Source organism: Mus pahari, chromosome 7 (assembly GCF_900095145.1).
Source record: "Mus pahari chromosome 7, PAHARI_EIJ_v1.1, whole genome shotgun sequence".
NCBI lineage: Eukaryota > Metazoa > Chordata > Mammalia > Rodentia > Muridae > Mus > Mus pahari.
Window position 1 is genome coordinate 28,594,740 of NC_034596.1, and position 24,799 is coordinate 28,619,538.

Sequence of the window (24,799 nt, forward strand, 5' to 3'; positions counted from 1 at the left end):
TGTTTCTTGATAATGAGATGGCCTCTTGCAGCAGAATTCATGGTTCAAGGATCAAGTGTGTGAGATAAGAAATTACAATTAATTATTAGAACATCAACTTTTTTATTCTTAAGGAAATGCATTATTTTCAAAGTGTCTTTAAACTTTTTGTGGTACTGGGCATGGAATCCAGAGATTTGCCCTTATACCTTTGAGCTGTCCCCCAAATCCTACCATTGTCTTTATAAACACACATTCATATCTGCTCTGTATTTTGTACAACCTTCAGAAGGACTCCATCTTTCTTCAATGGTAAAAGGCAATGTTCTTGGGTATTTCGCTTAAAGAACTGGACACAGGAGGCAGCCATAACCCAGGCCTTGACTAAAGAGTGGTGTGTATAATTAACTCAGTGGTTCTATTTAAGAAACCAGGGTGCATAAAGGTTGAGTTTTTACTGTAGCTTCATGGTTTCAAGTAGCCTGGAGGACCATTGTCTGTGTGGCTTTTGTTCTAGATGCTGGGATATTGATGGACAGGTCCTGGGTGGTTTGTGTTAAAGTTCGTGGTTCTTCGAGGACCACTTTCTTGATTTGCACAGAGGGAAAAGGCAAGAGCATCTTTGGTGGGTCACAGCAATTAAAGAGAGCACTTCTGGTCCCATGAAGGAGGAGGACCTTGTACAGACAACAGTGAATACTGTGACTGATCTGATCCTGGACATGTCATACCACAAGAATTGAGGCAAAGAATAGTGTCTGATTTGTTTGTTTGTTGTTTCCTTTTTCTTACACATCTTTTTGTTAGTTGACATCCATGTCTTTTTTATTTTAATTTTTTAAAAATTTGTATTAATGTTAGCACACAAAGTACTTGGTTTTATTATGACATCTTCATAACTATGTGTCATTATACTTTCTCATTTGTTCCCAGACTTCCTTGCCCTCAGCGTATCCCCTCTCCAACTGGCTCCCTGCTGTGCTTTATTTCCTGTATTCATTTCCACCTCCTGCTTCTCGCCTCCCTTAAGGTGTCATATTCTGCTCTTGTGACATCCTTTCTAGTTTCATCATACAATACATAGCACACACGCACGCACACTTTATAGAAACAGGTAGTAATGCTAGATGCTGAGCCCTTGGCTTGAAGTCTTAAGTTTTCATGTGACAGGGAATCATGGGAGAAGCTTGCTGTTTGACTTGTGCTTCTGCCTGTGTCATGGGTGAAAACGAACCAGTTTTAATAAAGGATAATGCAGATACACCAGTTCCAGAAAGAGCGCCATCTCTTACTCAGTGTGGCTGCTGAAGACTGGGTTATGAGGTGCAGTGCGGAGCTGGCATGTCGGCATGCTGAGATGTGACACTGAGGCAGCTCTCGCACATAGACTGTTCCCAGACTGTCGATGAAGGTCACCGAGTTAGGGACTTCATGCAGTGCTTACTTGTCTTGAAATTCAATTATTGATTGTTTTCATTTCAACCATTTAAAAGTGGAAAGCCCTTTCTTAGATTGTAGGCCACTCCTAAACAGACCCTGTGGTACACGTGGCTCTCGGAAAGCATCGTGTCTGCTTTCCAGTATAAGGAATGGGGTTCTGGGTGGGAGAGAAATTCAAGACATTTTCAGACACCCTGCCATTTGAGAGCTGTGCTGGTGTGTCTTTGTAGTAGAAAGTGCTGGTTATGATCTTACAGTCAGTGCCTTTGACTTGCCTAGGGGAATCATTTTTCTCTTCCCTGGGCTTTGAAACAGGTGTCAGGACTCCAGTAGTCACAATAGGAGAATTCGTGGGCCACTTGCCTTTGGTCCTTGAGGTGTAAGAGAAGTGACCATCGAGAGTGGCCTGGTACCTACAGTGTGATGTTTCCTTTGTACCCTCATGCAGTCATTGATTTTAAACTGTTCTCCATGTGTCAACTCAGTTCTTCCCACCTGGAGTTGAGAGCTCATGTGTGTGTGTGCTAATACTCCTCCGTGTTTCTTCTTTCAGCTATTTGTACAAGAATGAGATCCAGTCAATTGACAGGCAAGCATTTAAGGGACTTGCCTCTCTAGAGCAACTGTAAGTGTCCTCCATGCCATCTGCCTTATTGCCTCCCACAGGGAGAGATGACTGGTTGCATGATGCATGTCTGTACTTCCTGGGGTGCAGGGAGGGTATGCATGACGAGGAGAAGCATCAGTGGGCGTTTTTCACCCACCTCTCCCACCTTGCTCCCCTGCGCCCACCCGAGAGCAGACATTGCCATGTTTCTTCTATGCATCAGACCCTGACCCTCCACCCACCCACATCAGGAGCAGGGACGAAACTTGCTTTCCTGTCTTAACAGTAAGAACTTCGGTGTTCACGTGATGGTGGAGACAGACGTGTAAACAAGCAGGAGACAGATAGGCTATCATGATAGGAACGTCCAGCATGGGACACGTGCAGCTTCAATCATGGGGGGTCATTGTTTTGGAGAGCAGAAGCCTTGCCCCCTTGTAGTTCTAACAAATGGGTGTTGAGTGTGCCAAAATGCTGTCTTTCTAAAGCATATGAACTGGACTTTGTTATGAAGTTAATTATCATGGGGTCTTTTTCTTTAGGCATAAAGTTCCAGTAAGATTATGGAGGATCTTCTGGTTTATGTGCCTTACTGGGTGACCTTTCGCTCAGTAAGCTGAGGCAATCCTTGTGGGATTTCAGGCTATCTTGGGTTAGCAATTTCACTGATGGAAAACAGCTGTTAGTTTACGACCGGAGTAGCCTTGCACTTGAGGCCCGTGCATCTCTTCCTGTGTTAATGCTGGAGGACTGGTACAGCTGGGTCAGGGCAGCCGCAGGCAGGGCCACGGACTGCAGCAGCCCGCATGATACATCTATGTCCACATTTTGTGAGGCTCTGCCTAAATTGCTTCAGACAGATGAAACGGGAGAATCCAGATTATTGCAAAAGCTCTGGAACTATCTAGAGGCTTTACAGATGTGTGAGTTTGCAAAGGACGCTCTCTGTGTTCATGCAGACAGCACTAACCTGGCAGTGAGTCCACCAAAGGAGCCCAGCCCAGGAGGAATTAGAAGCAAGAGGACTTGAGTGGCTTCTGTAGCCAGTGGGGCTTTCTGCTCATTGGTGATAGGGAGCAGGCTCCTGAGTCATATGGGAGTTTAGAGAACCTTAGAGGAGAGACAGGACTCTGCAGCTGGGGTATGGCTAACTTTCTGAGAACTGAATGCTGTAGTGAGACTGGGGGATAACCCCTCCCAGGTGGGATGAATGGTTCAGGTCAGTGTGTCAAAGAGGATTTAGGCCTCAGGCTCTCTCTGATGTTTGTGCAGGGTGTGTTACTGGGAAAAGAGAGTTTCAACTGACTCTGCCTCAGGGTCTCTCTAGCCTCTCCTGTAGAAGATGCATGTTCTTGGCACTCAGCCAGGGTCTGTGGGAACTGGGAGGCCATGAAGTCCTGAATGAAGAGCCCAGGGGCAGCCCTCCTCAGGGGGGCCTTGTCAACCTTTTCAGCTCCAGAGTTAGTAGCTGATTCAGCAAAGATAGTCCATGTACACGAGGGGTTCCCTCCCTGTGCTCTGTTTTCTCAGACACCCCGAGAAGGGTGATGGTGTCCAGAAACTACCTGGAGCCCCAACAGTCCAGAGTTCTGGAAACCCTAAAAGCCACTGTCCTTGATGCCTCTCAGGGCAGGATGTCTAAGGCCCACCTGTTCAAACTTCACTGCAGGCTAAAGGGCTTTGAACACAAACCGTGATGCCTGTCCTTGTAGGGCTCTTGACTATCCCTCTTTTCCCCTTCTTGTTCTTCCAGCTTAGATCTGGATTTAGATTTAGCCAGAGACTTCCCAGGAACTCCCCAGTGTTGATGGTCTGTGTGAGCTGTAGGGCCTGGGGACCAGAGGAATATGTGTGTTGGTCTCCGCTGCCTAGCACACACCACCAGTCACACATGATGGGGAATAAGGATGTCTCTTTGGTCCTGTCTCCTTTGATATCCTTGGATCAGATGATGTACTGGGACAGTCACTGGCATTGATACCCCTTTTTCTTTCTTGTCTTGTAAACGCCTTGTCATATGGGGAGCTAGTGTTATAAACCTGCATCCAAGGATGGTCATGGAGACCATGGTACTGTGTGTCTGAGGAAGGACAGGTGGGCGTGGACTGCAGCCCTCAGAGATTAGGAGGCTCTGGACTGGTTCTGCCCAGAGAGTTGCCAGGGAATTAAGTCCATATAGGGACCCAGGAGTAAGAATCTTCTCAGCGTTAATGTCAATGGATTTGGAGAACAACAAGGCTTTCTATGGGGTTGTGGTGATGAAGGCTGTACATTGCTTCTGCTGCTTGTTTCTGTCTTTGGCCCTTCATTGAATAAGAGCATCTGTTACCATGGCCACCTGAGTGGAGGCTTCTCTCTAGGCCAGTGAAGTCTGAGTAAGAATTTGATTGATCTTTTATTGAACAACAACAAAAGTACCCATCACTCAAAAATAGCAAACTAGCATCCAGGAGAATGAAGTTAGCTACATCCCAAACTGTAAATCGTCTGAACTAAGGTGACATCTTAAATAGGAAGCAGTAGGGGCTCTGGGTATTCAGAGGACCTGAGGACTTCTGGGAAATCCATCGCCTCCTATGACTTAGAGCTGCTTATCTCCGGCCTGGGTGCCTGGTTTTTGTATCTACAGCATTCTTAGTGTCACATGGAAGCTTTGACAGTTTCAAGTGTAGGGGTGCTGTGGATGGCACACGGACAGTGGTCCTGTCTGCTAGGTTGCTTTTGGTTTTTCCTTGTTATCTCTCACTGGGTATTTTATAGATTAATATGAAGTGGCTGGGCCACCATCACTTGGGTTCCTGGGGACCCAGGGCTTAAGTCCTGAGGTATTGCCTGTGGGTCATCCAGATACAAGGCAGCCTGCCTGCTCTCACTTGTGTCTTCTTGTCTCCACACACCGTGCAAAGCACAGGGGGGTACCTAGTGGTATGCGTATACCAAGTGTGGGAAAATTTTGGAGCTCAAAATCTGGGTTGGCAGAGGTCGGTAAGTCATTCACATTGTGTGGCTGTTTTATCCTTTAGGTACCTGCACTTTAATCAGATAGAAACGCTGGACCCTGAATCCTTCCAGCACCTGCCGAAGCTGGAGAGATTGTGAGTCCTGCTTCCTTCTTTAATCTGTAGTTGGTCCCTAGCTCCTGCTGCCTGAACAGTCAACATCAGCTTAACGCTTCCATAGTGCTTCAGTGTAAAATCCAACTCTTGGCCAATCATCACAAGTGGGACTCAATATTTTATGTCTTTGAATGGCTGTAAAATAGCAAAGGAATCTGATTATTTCTTGAACCAAAGCACATAGCTGTCAAATCCACTCGTTAAATAAATACAGTTAATAAGATGTGTGATCTCTTGGGCTCATTTTCATATGTTTAGGATGTTATTGTTGTTGTTGTTGTTGTTGTTAAGTAACGTCTTTCTGTTTTCTCTCTCCACAGGTTTTTGCACAACAACCGTATCACACACTTAGTTCCTGGGACGTTCAGTCAGTTAGAGTCCATGAAACGCCTGTAAGTGTGTCTTCAGATGTCTGTGTGTTCATGGGAGGCCCTCTCCCCTAGTTCTCTCATTTGGCCCTTTCTGTGGACTGGGCAAGCATTTCTAGCTTCAGCAAAGCCTTCAGAGGCATCTCTATGCCAGGAAGGCAGGCCTGTTAAATCTATCTCAGTGTGAAGAGGCAAGCCCATGACTCGTATGTGGCAGCAGGCTGATCCTTTAATAAGGATCTTGAGACAGCTTTTTAAATTATGTTTAAACTCCCCCAATTAAATTTTAATTGCAAGGCACATATTTTACTGTTGAGCATGAAAGCCGGTCAGGAAGCATCATCATGTGCATATGTCCAGTACCTCTTCTTGAAATCCACCTACTTGAATAAGCAAACTGATGCCTACCCATTTTTTTTTAACGACTCCAGAAGTAAACTTTGCATACTTATTACTGTAAGGGAAGTGGAGCACTTTAGTTCTAATGGATTTCTTTAACACCCTGAATTATTTTCCCTGTGCCCTTAAGAGCACTTGCCCAGTTAAGAAGTTACTGGAATGTGTGGTGTCTGTAATAGACATCCTCTCACAGACCATACATTCAGGTAAAACACCAATGTACATAAAAGAAAAATAAACACTTTTTTTTAAAAAAAATAAAGAAAGAAATACAGGGAGAGATGGAAGGCGTGTGTGTACACAGGGCAGGCCTCACTGAGAACAGCCTGCTCACGGATGTTTTAGATGGTCCTGTGCCTCCAGGCCAGTTTTTCCTGCCCATGACCACTCATATCAGCAGGTATGGCACCTTTTCCTGTCTGTGTAGTCTGTCGGAGGAGGCTGATGTGGCACTGCAGTTCCATTTAGCATCTCTACCTTATAAGCGGTAGAGGCAGGCTTCATCTCGGCGTGAGCTGTTACTTTATCAGCCCTGAGACAAAGACTCTTCGAGAAAGAAATCAGGCCAGGTGAATTTTCGTTAGGGTGGGAAGATAGGATGACAACTCATCTTTGGTAGGTAAGAGGGTGGAAAGCCTCGCCAGATAAATGGCACAGAAAGCAACCCAGGAGGACTCAGAGCAATAGGTGGGGCAGCCAATGGACTTGCCTGCAGATGGAGTTCCCTATTCGTGGCTTCAGAGAGAGACACATTCCTCTTTTAGAGGAATTCCAACCCTTCGAACCCAAACATTCCTTCCTTTGCTGGCTTTACATTGCTCAAGCAGGAGCAACCTAGATTTGGAGATAAGCTGAACCCATCAGACTTGGCCTTGCCCCTCTATGGAAATATCCTCTCTTAAGGAGCAGTCAAGATGGTGTGGCCTTCTTCAGCTGGCTAGGGCAGCCTGGACAGGAGTGCCTTGGTGAACTACCCATCCAGACTCGCCAGGAGTGCCTTGGTGAACTACCCATCCAGACACGCCCACTGCCCCCTTGATCTTGTTATGGCTGTAGGGCCTTGCTATTCAGAAGTAGATTTCAGGCTGTGTGCCCCAGCAAGTGGTGGCTCTTATCCCACCCTGCATCCACCGCTTGTCTGAGCATAGGGCGCCGCACCTCGTCTGCCGTATCTCCGCATCACATGATTAATGCCTAGATGCTCATCGTCTTTGGCATGCCTTTAAGGCCCCAGAACCTGGAAGTTGATCTATCCAGGATGGCTCAGTGTCCCCTTAACTCCTGGGTGTCTTCTTGGCTTTTTCTTCTCACAGGCGATTGGACTCAAATGCACTCCACTGTGACTGTGAAATCCTATGGCTAGCGGATCTGCTGAAGACCTACGCCCAATCTGGAAACGCGCAAGCGGCAGCTACCTGCGAGTATCCCAGACGCATCCAAGGACGCTCTGTGGCTACCATCACCCCAGAAGAGCTGAACTGTGGTGAGTGTGTCCCCGAGACCCTACTGAAGGATCAGTGTGACCCCAGAGGTCCGGGCTTATCCCCAGTTCACATTGCAGAGGAAGGCTTGCCTTCCCTCACCGAGGACTGAAACTCTAGAAAGACAACTTGTCATTTGTTTGGGGGGTGCGGTGGGGTGGGGTGGGGGTCTGTTCTGAGATGTGTATTTAGGCCTTGAAGTATCACCCCTCCGTGAGGAATCCGGTTTGGTTTCCCACACACGTGAGCCTCACGTTTCTCTGTGGTGTTTGTTCCTTGCATGTAGAAAGGCCCCGGATTACCTCAGAGCCACAGGATGCAGATGTCACCTCAGGGAACACAGTGTACTTTACCTGCAGAGCTGAGGGCAACCCCAAACCTGAGATCATCTGGCTTCGAAACAAGTGAGTTGTGTGTGAGCAGAACTGAAGTCCCAGGGGGCACATCAGGAGCCTCGTGTACCCCCATTGGGCTCCCCACCCTTGATAAATCTCTCCCCCTTCTCTGTAGGAAGGGATAAAGGACAAACTGATTCCTTATCTTCCCTCTTTCACATAGCAGCTGCCTGGGAGACACTTTTGAGCCTGAAGTGTTTTCTCCCCACGAGATTCATTCCACTTAGGCCATAGTCCCTTTCCCCTGGTCAGCCCCTGACTTGGCAGCACTCTGGAACTTTCTTGCCCCATCAAGTGGGAGCTAGAGAAGTACTGCGTGCCCATTTCTGCCCACTTGTTCTCTGGCCAGGGCCTCTGGTGTTTGGCAAGGTGCTTGTGAGTTTTGGACCCAAGCCGTGGTGATGGGCTGCTTGGCCTTGGGGGCTATGATGAGTCTACACAGGTCCCGTTTGTTGGCTTCTTGGAGTCACGTCCTGACTGAAGGAGCTTCTCTTTATTCTGCAGACAGAGGTGTGACTGCCAAACATCTGGCAGCAGTTGCTCATGGATGGCAGAAGGGGTCGCCTGCCTGCCTCCAGCTGGATCTGAGAGTTGGGTGTTGGGGTTTAGCGTGGGAAGGGGTGGATACAGAGAGAGGTGGAGAGGGACACACTTGGTTGGGGTTGAGGTAAGCAGTGGTGACCATGATAATAGGGGCAGAGACCCAGGTGGGAATGAGGTCACAGTACACGGGAGTTATAGCTGGAAGGTGGAATTCTTAGAGGGGAATCCTAAACACAACACCATTGTATCTTTGCCTCTTAAATCCATTTGTACCAAGAGGCATCTGCCCGAGCAAGGAATGCTCCCAGGGCCTGGCTCCCGGTATGTTTGTGCCAAGCTCAGGGGCTGTGTTCAGTCCTGCGGAAGCAGAGAGGCCTCCTTGAGAACATCACTGGTGGAATTTCGGAACAAAAGGTTCAGACGCTGACTGTCAAGTCACCCTTGTTCTAGCCGAGGCTCGGATCCCAGCACAGACACGAGCCTCTCTTAAGTACTGCTCTGTAAACAGATGAGACTGACGGGACAGTGCTCACTCAGTATCAGAGAGAGGTTGGGGTACAGTGTAGAGACGCATCAGAGTCACGAAGAGCTCAGGACTGTGCTCTCGAGGTGGTCACATTGGTGTGGATCAAAGCTGTACAGGGGAAAATGTGTCATATGCCAGCCATTTCAAAACCTCCATGTCATGGGTAGTTCTGGGGCGGATCAGAGTTAAAACCCAGGACTGATTGTGGAAGGAACTGCAGAGTATTAGGGGTTTGTATTAAACAGGAGAAGGGCGTGACTATGGCTCAAGATTCTCATACCTTCAGTTTATAAACAAAAAACTTGATGCATAAGTTCAAACGACAAGAATAAATATGAAAGACCTTGCTTGAATCAAAGTCCCCAGGCTTGGCCTCTGGTCCCAGCTCTGCACATTACTCCCTGGGGAGGTTCCCACATGCACCCAGGGGTTGCTGCCATCTTGGGAGATAGAAGCATGCCCAGATAAATGAGCGAAGAAAGGAGGAGTGGGCCAGCGGATATTTTGTTTGTTTGTTTGAGACAGGATCCCAGTGCATCCCTGGCTGGCTACTACTTGCTGTGTAGCAGAGGGCGACCTTGAACTTCCGACCTTTCTGCCCCTGCTTCTAGGGTGCTGAGATTATAGATGTGGGAACCTTGCCTAGATTCTTCCTTTTAACTAAATGAAACTGTGTTTCTAATTTAAAAAAGAAAAAAAAATGTAATTTGCAAAAACTAGGGAAATGTTTAATTTGCATTTTCCATTAGGCTCTCCTGTTCTTCTTGTTTGGAGTTAGGACCACATGAAAGCATTTAGATCGGCACGTAACAGTGAACACATATCTGTAGTTTTCTAGCCATGACTGCCAAGTCACAGTTGCTGAGTTGGACCTATCTGGAAGTCTGTTGCTCTCTGAGCCTGGCATGTGCTGGTGTGCACCCCAGAGCCACAGAGCCTACCGTCGGACTGACCCCCTGGAGAGGTGCAGTATCTTATGCTATGAGCGCGCTGGTTTCTGCCTTTACAGTAATGAGCTGAGCATGAAGACAGACTCTCGCTTAAACTTGCTGGATGATGGCACACTGATGATCCAGAACACGCAGGAGGCCGATGAGGGTGTCTACCAGTGCATGGCGAAAAACGTGGCTGGAGAGGCGAAAACGCAGGAGGTGACCCTCAGGTACTTGGGGTCTCCAGGTAAGTGGAGGATACTGCAATACCTACCTCCTCCTTTCCTTGAACTCAGTGAAGTCAGAGACGGTAAGGTTCCCATGCCAAGGGGCACACAGGACTTCTGAAGCATAGAATTGTAGGTCATTCTAACCCTACTACATGGGCATACACAGAAGCTCTGAGTTACTACTGTAGGCAAGAAATGGCAATGGGAACCTGGAGAGACTGAGGCCACAACCACATCAAATCCTTACTGCTTGTCATTGAGGCTTCTGTTTGCCAAGGGCTTTGCTTATTTCAAAGACAATTTTAAAATATTGATTTTTTTTTTTTAGTATATCCATGTTGAAGGTGCTAACATATAACATTTAAGATGTAAAATGTCTGTCTAAACCCAAGGAAACACAGCTGTGGCCTTTATACCTCTGCTACACATACACGAGCCTATTCTGTCCATGGCCCATGTCTACTCTTGATCCAGAGACAATGGGACATCATCAACCTTGGACAGCAGGGACATGTTCGAGCCATGGTGCTTCACGCTGCTGGGGGTAGCCTGAGTTCTCTGAAGTCTTCTTGCTGCCTTGGCTTCATCTACAGGTTGCTAAGCATCTGCTTTTACTTAACATCCTATTTTTTTTTAGACCTTTGTAAAACCAATCTGATAGCAGTGTATACCTGGTTCTTATTGTTGTTTCTTAAAACTCTTTGTTCTTTATGACTGTCTCCTTCGTCTCGGTACATCCCAGCATCGATAATTAAATATTAATAATTTAGAATGCTTAGCTGCTTAATTTTGTTCAGAGGAAATCAAGTAGGAGATAGAGCCCTTAGGCAAATAATTTTCTGTTAAGTTTGGCCCAGGGCAGCTAGCATCTTTTCGAGGGATACTGCTGTCAGCCTCTAGAGAGAAGGAAGACATGAGTCCTGGTCACAGACAGTGATGCATATAAGCAGCAGAGGCAGCCTCCAAGTTGAATTCATGGTAGTTCAACAGTGAAGTGTGTAATAGGACACTGGGCTTGGGTAACAAACTTACTGAGGGGAGATGCACAAGTCATTGAATCCTGGATAGCTCTGTGGCCTGATCATTCTGAATGTAACTCCATTCACTATGAGTTACATTTCTTCTTCCAGCCAATGGCTGATATAACAAGCTCTGATTGTGTGGGTATAGCTGGCCCAGATATACATAAAGGGCCTCTTCCAGAATATTGTTCAACCTGGGAACTCAGAAAGGGGTCAGTTTAAAAGACTGAAGACTAAACCTTGTGGTGGATCAACCCCGGCCACTTTCCATTCATCTAAAGTTCATAATTTAGCCATTGCGTTTTAAAGTGATTGACAGTTTTAAAAGAACATTTTATGTGACACATGATGATTATAAAAAGCTCAAATGTCAGTGCCTGTATGAATGTCCTGTTGGGACATTGCTGGCTGTAGCAGCCGAGAGTTAATGAGAAACACAGTCTGCGGGCCACAAAGCTGACAAGCTGTATCAGTGACCTGTATAAAAAGCTTTTAAACTCCTGTCCCAGACTATGGCAGTAGCTCATAGGAAGAGGAAGATAGCCTGCCTTTTCTGGATATCAAACAGATAAATATGCTTTATATAATTTGAAGTACTGTTATGAAGGGGATATACGTTGTATTCTATTTTTCTGATGAATTAAACTTCTGAGCCCAGTTATTAAAACTATACTTTCATCACTCCAGTACTATGTTGGAAGTTTTTATACAGTATACAATATGTGTACATACACACATGCCACAGCATGTGTGGAGATCCGGGGACAACTTTGTGGAGTTGCTTAGTTCTCTTCTTTAACCAAGTGGGTACCAGGGATTGAACTTGGGTTGTCAGTCTTGGCAGCAAGCGCCTTCACTCACTGAGCCTATTCCTGCTGGCTTCTATTTTAGGAAACTTTAAATGTATTCTTCAATCTTTTATTACATTTATCTATCTATCTATCTATCTATCTATCTATCTATCTATCTATCTATCTATCTATCTATAAAGCAAGAATACATATGGAGATATGAGGACAGGCTGTGGAAGTCTGGGAGTCAGTTTTCTCTTTCCACTGTGTGAGGCCTAGGGGTTGGCCTCAGGTTGGCAGGGTTGGCGGCAGGCGCCTTTACCTGCGGATCCATTTTGCCGACCTCTTAAATGTATTCATAAATTCCCAAAGTCTTAAGTTAATTGTTTACCTTACTCTTCAAAATGCCCATCTCAGCTTGTGCGCTATTGAATTTTGTGTACTGTTAATCTACAGGATGTTTGCCATTCCTTCTGTCCTTCCTGTTCCCCTCACCCTCTTCCTCACCCCCTTGGGAGCCATCATCCTTTGCCTGGTGTAGAGGTGAGGTAGGCCCTGGGGGTACCAACCAGCATTCAAGAGATGGAGACTCGTGGAGATGGGAATCCTTTCTCCTCTGTTCAGTCAGATCCTAGGGGTGGGTGGGAACTGCCTTTCTTTCTAGTTCTTTCTCCTCCTGGTGGTGTGACACCAACTTGGGGGCCCCAGTGTCTGGTTTTCTGCTTTACTCCTCTAGATCCTAATCTTTTTTTTTTTCTTTATTATCCCATGTTTGGTAATGACGGGGGTTTGGGGTGCGGTGCACAGATGCCCTCAAGCAGGTCTGACTTTGGGAATTGTTCTGAACTTCGAATAGTTTCCTGTCAAATGGGTGAATTTCGATAGAGTACAGCTTAAACACCAGCAGATACTTAAAAAAAAAAAAAAGAATTAGAAGAGCCCCACTCCTGCCTTTCCTTCATTTACTTCACACCTGTTCCTTTGCCCAAAGACCTTTGTGTACATTCTGCTCCTTCTAGACCAAACAAGCATAAGCCAAGCTTGTGTACTGGAAGCCTCCCTGATATCTTGCTTCCATACAGGCTCCATCTGTATTTAACCAGGCGTTCTTTGCTATACCGTTCGATGCCAGACCATCTTTCCAAACTATTAGGTGCCAGAGTCCCATAGCCTTTATTCAGAACCTTTGAACTAGCTCTCTTTGAACTTCATAAATTCAGGGCTGCTTTAAAAAAAAAAAAAAAAAAAAAAAGGCAACATAGAACATAATCCATCTCCAACCTCCATTCTAGGATGGATACACCACAGTCCAGGTGCTAATGTCCACAAAGAAAGCCGTGCAGGGAGAGTATTGATAAGTACTAGAAGTACCTCCTGCTACCTGTGTTTAATTTTGCAAACAATTAAAAGAATCTTGGTTTGGGGGCCCTTTGGATTCCATATTTATGAATAAGGGTTATGGGCCAAAGCCAGCACAGGGGTTAAAAAAAGATAACTGTATATATGTCGTGGACATATATAGACTTTAGTCTTCTAGAAGGAACAAAAATGCACACATATGGTTTGGGCAGAGGTCAGGAACAGGGGTGACATAATGAAGGAAAGGCAGGGGGGGACTTTTCTAATATTTTTCTTTTAGTATCTGTTGATGTTTAAGTTGTACTATCAAAATTCACTAAACATTTCCTATAGACTTAGGAAATCATGTGTAGGGTGGGTTCCAAAAACTCCAACATAAAGGTGCATGCAGCTTCTATTCTTGTGGCCTTGGCTACCTCTCTCCAGGTAGGCTATGTGTATCAACTACAGCCCCGTTGTATGCAAATACCTTTTATGAAACATATTAGCAAATGTGTGGATGCCCTCCCCCACGCTAGATTTAGAGTCGAAACTATTCTTTCATTGTACTTATTAGCTATTTTCATTTTGTGATGAAAATAGTATTTTTCATATGGTTTAAATATACCCCACAAACAATTTCATGGGCCAGTAGGGTCTACCCCCATTAGTCAAGTTGCCGGTATGTTTATAATAAACAAAAGTAAAGGTTCTGCAGAGAGTTGAGGATGCATCTGGCGGAAATGCCAGCTCTCTCCACCATGGTCATTATCCACAGGTTGCCTGCATTTGGATAACCTGGGTGTAGGTACCATTTTATTTTTTGCACCTTTAAAAATGTCATCGTTGTATTCATATAGACACATGCATGCCACAATGTGGAGATCGGAGGGGAATTTTGGCTGTTGATCCATGCCTTGTACCTTGTTTGAGACAGGATCTCTTGTTGGTCACCACTATGTACAATGAACTAGCTGGTCAAACTAGTGTCTGAGAATCCTCCTCGCTCCCGTCTTGCATTAGGAGTGCTGGGATTACAGATGCTACCACAGCTGGGGTTTTATGTGTGATGGGCATTTAAATTGAGGCCTTCGTGTTCAAATGCAACGGTCTTATTGCTTACTAAGCCATTTCTTCAACCCCCATCTGCACATTTATTTGATAGGGAAAGACAATAAGAAAGCATGTGATTAAATATCATGGCTTTTGCTTATTTTGGAAGCCATTCGGGTGAATGAGCAACCTGGACATCAAAAACACCATGCAGAAATCTTGTGAAACTGTCAGAAATTAATTGAGAATTTTTGTTTGTGACAGCCCGACCCACTTTTGTAATCCAGCCGCAGAACACAGAGGTACTGGTGGGTGAGAGTGTCACTCTGGAATGCAGTGCCACAGGCCACCCTCTGCCTCAGATCACCTGGACAAGAGGTGACCGGACACCCTTGCCAATTGACCCTCGAGTGAATATCACTCCCTCTGGAGGACTGTATATACAGAACGTCGCCCAGAGTGACAGCGGCGAGTACACGTGCTTTGCCTCCAACAGTGTGGATAGTATCCATGCCACGGCCTTCATCATTGTGCAAGGTGAGCATCCTTGGGTGTCGTCAGACTCTCGGCTTTGCATAGCTCCAATGGCCTCCTTGGCTGTGCCCTGCCTACACCACATCACACCTCTGTGCTGCTTCATTTGTTCTGTTCCCTTCTCTCTGTTTTTTGAGACAAATCCTGCCAGCCAGCCCAGCCTGGCCTTGAACTTGTGATCCTCAAGTGTTGGGATTAAGATGCGTGCCACCGTGCCTAGCTATTTTGATATGGATATATGTGCATGCTTCTGAGAACATGTTCATGCATATGTATGTTTGTATGTGGGTGGGTGTGCATACATAAACCAGAGAACAGTTACAGGGGCTGTCCTCACCCCTGTTATTGGGGGCTTTGGGGTGGTTTGGTTTTTGTTTTCTTGTTTTGTTTTGAGACTGAGTTTCTCACTGCCCTGGAACTCACCAAGTAGGCTAGGTGACTTCCTGGCTGTCTAGGAAGCTTTCAGGTTTCCACCCCCCACTGCCTGTCCCCTGCCCCCTGCCCACCCCCAACACCATGTCCAGCTTTGTTTTATGTGATTTCTAGGGGCTAAGCCATCTCTCCAACTCGGCCTTTTTTTTTTTTTTTTTTTTTTTTTTTTTCTGTAAGAGCCACCCCGTTTGACCTGTTATACATGATTTGGTAATTAGACAGCTTTCTTTAGGAGGCTAGGACTTTGAGGTTGTTCAGAGCATCCAGGCACTGACATTGGTGAATGTGGACATTAGAAGTGAATCGGTGTGTATATGGTGCAGTCAGCTCTAGGGACATCCTGAGGTCACAGTGGTAGGTAGACAGTGTGTACCCCTTGCATACAGCTTTGAATGTACACTGACATCACAGTAGTATGTTACAGAACAGTGCCAGGCGCACCTTGGTAGCAAGCCAGTGTGAGCACTTTGCGCGCAGCTGCGACTCTCCTTAGATTACAATGGCAAGTGTACCTTGCACATAGATATGAAGGCACTCTTCAGTCAGAGTGGTCTTCAGTCAGCGTGCATACCATGTACACAGCTGTGAGCGTACCCCGAGGTCACATTGATAGTGAGCCAGTGTAAGTGTTTTTGCACACAGCTCTGAATGCACCCCGATGTCACAGTGGTATCGAGTCAGTGTGTTCGCCATGCAGAGAGCTGTACAGTATTCTGGGACAAAGTTTAAAACAGAACCCTGGTAGGAGCTTTTGTTTCTAATTCCTTATCTGACCTTAGGTGAGCTTGTTTATTTTCAGGTAAGTTACGAAGCAGGGCCTGTGTTGGGAGCGTCTCAGGGGCACAGCTGTGCCTCTCTCCTCAGTGGCCTCGTGCCTCCCTAGCACTTCCCCATGCGTCAGCCCTTCCCATTTCCATTCTACACAAGGCTGTGCGGTTATGGGCAGCAGGCTCACCTCTTCGCATGGTTTCTTTATACAGGCTCTGATTAGATACACGGTCCTGGGACATGCTCTTAACTGTTCAGTAGGCCTGACTCGAGTCAGTTGCACAAAAGCACTAGGTGACATGGTCAACCATCTGCTTGTTGTGACTAGTCGGGAGGAAGCCCTCTCCTTCAGCTTCCCCTCAGGCTGAATACAATGTCCTTGGTACCCAAAGCGATTTTTACCCTGCAGCGCCCTGTGTGACTGGTCTTCTGTGTCCTGCTCTGTGTAGCTCTGAGGGAGCACTGGTTTGGGGAGGTTTTTTTCCCCTGTGTTCTTTCCTTTCTCTCAGTGCCTTTCCCCATCCCTCGCTTACTTGGAAACACGGTATGACATGGCACTATTCCTGGAGAGAAATGAACAAATATCTACCACTCCAGATAGGAAACAGATGACAGACCAAAGGACGGATATCACCAGAGTTCAACTTGGGGAACCAGTGTGTGTGTGTGTGTGTGTGTGTGTGTGTGCGCGCGTGTGTGTGTGTGTGTGTGTGCGCGCACGCGTGCGCGTGTGTGTATGTGTGTGTGCATGCGCGCGCGTGTGCGTGCGTGTGTGTGATGTGTGTGTATGCGCACGTGTGTATGTGTATGTGCGTGTGCGTGTGTGTGCATGCGTGCGTGTGTGTTCGCGTGCGCGTGTGTGCGTGCATGTATGTGTGTGTGCGTGCATGTATGTGTGTGTGCGCGCGCGCGTGCGTGCGTGCGTGTGTGTATGTGTGCGTGTATATGTGTATGTGCGTGTGCGTGCGTGTGTGCGTGTGTGTGCGCGCACGCACACGCAGGGTGTTATTTACAGGACTATGCCTGAGCAGAAATGACTCAGACACAGCTGTATCACCAGTGCCCACGGGAGCCTGAGTGATGGCTCACAAAGGCCGAGGACCTGGAGCTCCCTGAATGGCTGCAGGCAGCGCCACAGGTTGAGGAGTGCCCTTTTCGGTTGGTTCAGCTACTCTGAGTCTCTTTCAGGCAGCTCAGCTTTGTTTTGTGGTGGTTGTTGTTTCTAGTCAGCTTGACTTGTCTCTGCTGCTGTGACACTGTTTAGCTGGGGTCTGCCCCTGCCAGGTGGCTGGGATTGTCCGAAAGTCTTCTCTCAGCTGTGTTCTTGTTTAGACACTCTTGGGCAGGAAGAGGAAGGGTAACGAGTCTGGTCACTTTGGCGACTTTGAGTCCTGCACTTGTTGCCTTAGCAATGCTTCCCCGTGGTCTTTATTTCCCTTCCCCTGAGAACATTCTGCTGTTTCACCTTCCTTCCCAAGTCTTATGCCTTAAAGTTCCCTCGTCTCAGAGGAACAGCCGAGCGGTGCATGGTACCCTTCGGTCCTTTTGCTGCGCCTCTACCTTACACAGTCACTTTACAGGGAGTTGTCTCTCAGCGTCACATTTTAAATGTCCTTCCTCTGCAGCCCTTCCTCAGTTCACTGTGACCCCTCAGAGCCGAGTGGTCATTGAAGGCCAGACGGTAGATTTCCAGTGTGAGGCTAAGGGCTACCCTCAGCCAGTCATCGCCTGGACCAAGGGAGGTAAGATGCTACTCTGGGCCCTCCACCTTCTCGTTCAGCTAGGACACAAGCTATTATCCCTGGTCAGGCAAAACTAGTATCTTTCCCAAAGGGGTGAGACGGGGAAGAGGATGTAGGTATCCATTGGACCTGCCTTGCAGTGCAGTGTGGGTGGTCACTGTAGGCATCATGGATTGATGCATGTTCCCCGTATCTGCCCTTGGTGTGTAATTGCTTAGCAGTTGGTCACTTCATGGCCCCTATGGTCTGATGGAAGCCCCTAAGGTTGGGCGAGATTGCAGCAAGGGCAGGCGCCATGTTCACTGACCAAACCTCTGTAGGTCTCCAATAGTCCTGCCCTACAGCCTAGGCAGGGACCCCAGAGATGACCTGACATTTTTTTTCTTCAACCAAAAAGCAAAAACCCCTCCCTCTGAGAAGTCCTTCCCAAGGCTCCTGAGGAACAGACTGAGATAGTGGCCAGCTGGACACCTCATGGTTGGTTAGGGAGGCCACCCCGTGGAAAGGCTTGTCCACCAAAACATGTGAGAGTGTCCTCCTCCTCTAATGGCCTTGCCTTCTCTGCAGCTGGGACAGGTCCCCTTGCAGTCTGTTTCCTTAGGCATAGCTGGGGGTCAGCCCTACCCTACCTGCACCCTGGGTCCTTGTCTGGTCCTCACTCCTAATTTTGCCTTTTGCCTCTGTTCTCTGCTCCTTTCTATGATACTCCGCCGGGTTGTCATTTGACTTGTCACAGCCCCACAAGTGGTGCTGAATAAGGGCCTACTTGCTGGAGCAGGAGAGACCAGTTGGTATCTTGATCAACGTAGTTCAGCCCAGTGACACTGCCATCTTTAAAGATGACAGTCTCTGTCTCCTATCTCCTAGCTAACCCTGGAAGCCTCTATGTGCAGGGTGCCTGATGTCTTTCTTCCCCCACTTTGTAGGGAGCCAGCTCTCAGTGGATAGGCGGCACCTGGTGCTGTCCTCAGGAACACTCAGGATTTCTGGGGTGGCCCTGCATGACCAGGGCCAGTATGAGTGCCAGGCCGTCAACATCATTGGCTCCCAGAAGGTCGTGGCCCACCTGACAGTACAGCCTAGAGGTAGGTGCTATTGACTTGTGAATCTGTACATGCCTATCATCAGTGAAGCCTTCCTACGGATGACATCAGCGTTAATATTGTAGTTCTAGCTCTTCTGGTCTCTGTGTTATGTTTAGAACCCTGGCTTTGTTCATGAGGGATTCAAACAGGCACTTAAATCTCTTCCCTTGTTATGAAAACATTTACTCACGTCATGCTGGCCTCAGTGAGACTGGCTGTGTTAGGGAGCATATTACGGCAGATAGGTGGATGTACCTGAGGTCACAGAGGGCTACCATGAACCTCGTTTTGTCTCTTAGACATGTAATATCCACTGTGGGTTTTCTGGGCTTCCCTCCCTGTACTTGCTTGGCAAACCCAATGTGCCCAGATCCGGTTCCCCATGGTAGGATCCGATGACAGTGCCTGTTAAGCTTCCTCTCCCGTCTCATGAGTCTTGGATGTCAGGACATTGTTTTGTCAGTGGGTCACACCACACTCCAAACTGCTGGCTGCTGGTCCTGAGTGTGGGTTAGGGAGCACAGGCAGCCTGGCTTTCTAGCAAAGCTTTTCGTCTTAGCCAGTCAGACCTGAGTCTAGTTCCGTTGTGGGGCTCTGGGTTGGCCTGAGTATGGGCCCTGCTCTTCCGAAGCTTCGTGGTATGAATCAGGTTGCCGCCTTGTTCTCACACTTGCCTTGTAGTCACCCCGGTATTTGCCAGCATTCCCAGTGACATGACTGTAGAGGTGGGCACCAACGTGCAACTGCCTTGTAGCTCCCAGGGGGAGCCAGAGCCAGCCATCACCTGGAATAAGGTAAGAGCTGCCACCTCCCCCAAGCTCCCTCTGATGCAGTAAGTGTATGTTTAAAGTACCCTGGAGGAGGTCTGCTTATTCTCTCTCTCTCTCTCTCTCTCTCTCTCTCTCTCTCTCTCTCTCTCTCTCTCTCTCTCCCCCCCCCGCGTCTCCTCCCCTCTCTCCCTTCCCCCTCTTTCCATCCATCCACACACCTATTCATCCATCTATCTATCTATCTATCTATCTATCTATCTATCTATCTATCTATCTATCTATCTATCAGTTTTTCAAGGCAGGATTTTTCCCTGTAGCCCTGGCTGTCCTGGCACTGGCCTTGAGCTCAGAGATCTGCTAGCCTCTGCCTCCCAAGTGCTGGGATTAAAGGCATGCGTCACAACCACCTGGCCAAAGAAAGTCTTAATAATAAAAATAATAAAGACAAAACATAATCTCTAGCATCAGAGGCAAAGAAAGTCCTTTACAGGTCTACGGCTTCAAAGACTAACGTTGAATTTTTGCTACGTCATTTTTCTTTGCTCTTCGTATTTAGCTCACTGTGAGGCTGAATTCACATGCTGTATACAGAGGAGCTCACTGGGACATATAAGGACCTCACTATGGTCCTCACAGAGTACCAGTCCTCAGTGTCCTCCATCTCCCTCCATCTCCCTCACTGCCCACTGCCCACTCATCTTCTCCAGAGTGATGCAGCTGTTATGAGTCATGTTATGAGCACATGAGTTATCAGTTCTGTCTCTTGAGTCACTTCCTCTTAGGGCATTCCTAGATTCCCGAGCCCCTTCCACCCTAGCTCTGGGCCTCCAGTAGTTAGCGCAGGAGCCCCCAGTATAGTGGAATTCATCTGTTGCACATAGCTCTCTTCTCAGCAAAGGACAGGTGTGTAGAAGAGCTTATCGCACAGTGGGAGTTTGACCTGGGAGAGCAATAGTAAGTTCCCCACCCTGGGAAGCTCAGGACAGATGTAAACATAGCCTCAGAGGATTTTCCATTTGAGCCTTAACAGTTAATCGACATTCCTGTCTCCCTGAAAAGCAACTTCTGTTCCCTAGTCTTATTGCTGTCTCATTTTTATTATTTTGTTCCAGGATGGTGTTCAGGTAACAGAAAGTGGAAAATTTCACATCAGCCCCGAAGGATTCTTGACCATCAATGATGTTGGCACTGCCGACGCAGGTCGCTATGAGTGTGTAGCTCGGAACACAATTGGATATGCCTCTGTGAGCATGGTACTCAGTGTGAATGGTAAGATGTATATGCCAAGCATTGTCTCAGAGGGTTTGGGTGATATAGCATCAGGCCTCTTTTCTCATCCTATGAGCATCCATTTAGGGTATGTGCTGGTTAGATTGAACTGACAATGTCACACAATCTAGAATCACCTAGGAAAAATTTAGATAGTTGGCTTGTTGACACATCTGTGGGTAATTGTCTTGATTGTTTATTAATGTAAAAAGGCGGAAGCCCACTGTGGGTGGCACCATTCCCTGAATAAGGGGTCTTGTACCACACAAGGGAGAAAAAACGATGTGTTTGTTTTTTCTCTGCTTTTGATTGGATTTGTTACTTTTAAGTTCTTACCTGACTTCTCCAACAGTGTACTATAACCTGAAATTTATAAGCCAAATATATTCTTTCTTCCCTAGGTTGCTTTTTACCAGGATATTTGTTACAGTACCAGAAATCAAATGAGAATAGAATGTCAGAATAATTCTGAGAACAGAATGTTTGGCCCATGGCTGGGCTTCCCTTGGCATCCCTTCCCCTTCCTGTACACTTTTGACAATCTTTAGCAGCTCTTTTCATACCCAACAGTTTGATTTATAATGATCCCTGCAGGTATCATATGCCTCCCAGTTGGGTATGGTGATGTGTAGCCTGGGACATTACTCATGCACATGGACTGTCCTTTCCTGGGGTAATGAGTAGCCAGGATGTCAAGATTCCATCTCTGCACCCTCCCACGCCCTCATTCTGCTCTCTGGTTGTCTTGTTCAGCTTTGGGGAAGAGGAGAAACAAGAACACAGCAAGAACTCAGAGCAAGGGGAAGAAGCTGATGAGGGAGGTCTGGTCTAGAGTTCAGGGAAGAGCCAGGGCTGAGAATATTAATACCCTGGGACATGGTGAGGTCATCCAGAAGGCCTGTCTTAAGAACTCAACACACCATTCTGCCCTGGGGTGTTCAGCCATCAAACAGGCTAGAAAAGGAAAACTCAACAGAAAGATACTCTCTAAATGACCAGTAAGGGGATGGGGTCATAGGCAAGGATCATGTGAACTACTAGACTCTATACCTTACAATCAACATGGGGAGAGAAAGAGTCAGAGAAAGGGAGAAGAAGAAGAAAGGTGATGAATGCAATATGAGCAGATGCCCCAGAGACTGAAGGAAGCAGGTGCATCCGAGGATATCCCAAGGAGTGGAGGTCTACCTAAGCAGGGAGTCTATCCCAACACTGCCTTGCCTGTCCCAGGGGAAGCAAGGCCACCCCAGCAACCAAGTGAAGGACCATTTCAGTAAGGTCTTCAGCTCTGTCCAGGCTTATGAGGATATGAAGGAGAGCTGACCATTGGCCTAAGATGAGCTGTTTCAATGGCTGAGGGTAAAAGATTGGTTATGGTTATTTGTGCTTGGCAAAGTCTCACTACTGATTACTTTTTATGAGGTTTTGTAGATAGATAGATAGATAGATAGATAGATAGATAGATAGATAGATAGATAGATATAGATATAAGTATAGATAGATATAGGTAAATATAGATATGTAGATATAAATATAAATCTATGTGGTGCGTATTATGGTGTAGGCTTGTTCAGTGCTGTATTCTATGTGCTGTGATGGTGTAATATGTTGGTGTGATGTGTGTTACATAGCATGTATATTTTTCTGTATCCTGTGATATGTGTATCATGCATAGTGTGGTATACGCAGGCTGTCAGGGTGTATTTTGGGGGGGGGGTGTAAATGTATGAGAGAGAGAGAGAGAGCCCAAATAACAATGCTGTGATGACGACTATGCTAACTGGAGGAAGGGACTGGCAGTGGATGGGAAGTTAAGGAGCTGAGTCTGGCATTGGGGATGGTTGTCCTTTTAGAAGAACAGAGACTCCTGGAATGAAGGTACCTCCCCAGATGTCACTGTCCACCAGATAGATCTGAAGAGCCCCAGCAATAGCCACACAGGCATCATGCTGTGCATAAGCACGTCCGTGCTTTATGTTATGTTTGCCGCTTCTACAGGATGTCGTGTAACTTTTCAAATTAAGAAGTGTGTGATTTCCATACTGTTTAAAAACAGCTTCTAGTAGAATTGATGATGAAATAACTTGAGCATTGGTTCAGCAAGCAGAAATAGCTTTTGGATGAAAGCATGGCTTATGCCTAGATGATGTCGTGTCTAGACACAGCTGTATGAGTAAGAGAGTGTAGTGTTCTTTTTTTTTTTTTTTTTTCCCCTAATAATATGTGTTCATGTTTTCCTAGTTCCTGATGTAAGTCGGAATGGGGATCCATATGTTGCTACCTCTATCGTTGAAGCCATTGCAACTGTTGACAGAGCCATCAACTCTACAAGGACACACTTGTTTGACAGGTATGGTGGACAGGGCTGTGGTGCTGGCCTTGATGGAGAAGCAGGTGGGGTGGGGTGCAATGCATGCTTTCCTAGTGCATGGGTCCTTTACCTGTCCCTCCCTATCCCCAAACTTTAATATACAAGTCCTAAGACCTTTCATGTGTAAGCCATAAGGAACATCAGCTGACTGTGGCTTCTCTGAGGTTAGAACACTAGCAGGAGATGTACCTTCTTCATAGGCGCTGGACTGTGATTCACAATCAAAACATTTTTAGAAGACTCACCTCATTCTTGTGGCTTGTTAGAAACAATTTGGCAAAAACAAAATGTTACTGAGGTGGCCAGTGGATCCCTCCATGTTGGCAATTGCTACGGACTCTCTGCACCTTAACTGAAATGCGATTCCTGTGACTCTCTCTCTTGACTTATTAATGGTTTGTTTTCAGTGTCTTTGGTTCTTGTTTGTCTGTTTGTTGCTCTGTCGCCTTCCACCTGGGATGAGTCAGGTACAGTGCACCATGTTGTCGAAAGTAGCGGTAGAAATTTAGTCATATCAGTACACTTTTAGTTTCCGGGTTTTTGTCCCCCAGTGATTTATCTCATTGATTCTCTCCCTCCCTCACTCCTGCCAGCCGTCCTCGTTCTCCAAATGACCTGCTCGCTCTGTTCCGGTACCCACGGGATCCATACACAGTGGGACAAGCCAGGGCAGGAGAGATCTTCGAGCGGACCTTGCAGCTGATCCAGGAGCATGTTCAGCATGGCTTGATGGTGGACTTGAATGGAACAAGTCAGTACCATGTTCTTCCATCTCCTGACTTGAGTGCGAGGTAGCAGACACTGTCTGCTCCCTGTGCATCATGTAAGAGGCTCCGGCTATGCCTGCACTAGTATCTGAGCCCACTTTCTCTTGAGCTTACATAGGTCCTGGTGTCTCTTTGGGCCCCTATCCAGGAGCCTTGGAGTGCCCTTCAGCTCCAGGAGAACCCTAGGCCTTGTGGGTCAGCAACATGCCTCAACTATGTGTCCATGACCTTCCTAAAGTCATCAAAAACAGCTACATAATGACCCCAGGATCAAGGGCCCTCATGCTCAGAGCTCAGTTTTATTAAATGCTGCCTGAAGACACTGGCACAGCCAAGGCCTCCCCCTTCCTCATTATCTCTCCTCTGCAGAGTGTTCCCATCTTCAGACAAGCCATCCGAGCATGTACACACCCATGCTCACACATGTTTGTGTATACTAGGACTTTGAATATTGTAGGACCTGATTAACTAGGCTGATGGATCTGTGTCTATTTGGGCCTTGCTGTGTGCCCTCCCTACAGATTGTCCTTCCTGCAGGTCTAGTTCTTGTGTGACAGAGATGAAAGGAAAGCTTCCTGGGATGATCTTGAGGTAGCTGATGTTTCCACTTGCTTTTCCTAACCTGGAAACCATCATGGATTTTTGTATGGATATTTTACAGATCATCCTCTATGAGGAGGGGCTCTCTTACAGCCTTTAAAATGTATAGACTGGGTCTCTAGAGCCAGACATAGGCTATAGATTCTTTAATGAAAAGTTGCAGTGATGGCTCTGATCAACAGAGAGAGCAAGCAAGACAGAGACAGAGACAGAGAGAGAGAGAGACAGAGAGAGAGAGAGA

General features: G+C 46.9%; 1 protein-coding gene across 2 annotated transcripts in view; it reads left to right on the forward strand.

Moving 5' to 3' along the window:
* Positions 1-24,799, forward strand: part of Pxdn (peroxidasin) — a 78,396-nt gene that overhangs the window by 36,640 nt on the left and 16,957 nt on the right. Inside the window, exons 4-16 of one of the 2 annotated variants that reach the window (XM_021201599.1) lie at positions 1,973-2,044; positions 5,050-5,121; positions 5,463-5,534; positions 7,223-7,392; positions 7,677-7,794; positions 9,864-10,033; positions 14,485-14,757; positions 17,580-17,696; positions 18,623-18,781; positions 19,463-19,575; positions 20,664-20,820; positions 23,062-23,170; positions 23,785-23,942. In XM_021201599.1, coding sequence (XP_021057258.1) covers positions 1,973-2,044; positions 5,050-5,121; positions 5,463-5,534; positions 7,223-7,392; positions 7,677-7,794; positions 9,864-10,033; positions 14,485-14,757; positions 17,580-17,696; positions 18,623-18,781; positions 19,463-19,575; positions 20,664-20,820; positions 23,062-23,170; positions 23,785-23,942 — 1,760 coding nt within the window. The remainder of the gene's footprint in view (positions 1-1,972; positions 2,045-5,049; positions 5,122-5,462; positions 5,535-7,222; positions 7,393-7,676; positions 7,795-9,863; positions 10,034-14,484; positions 14,758-17,579; positions 17,697-18,622; positions 18,782-19,462; positions 19,576-20,663; positions 20,821-23,061; positions 23,171-23,784; positions 23,943-24,799) is intronic. The other variant, XM_029540780.1, reaches the window with a different exon arrangement.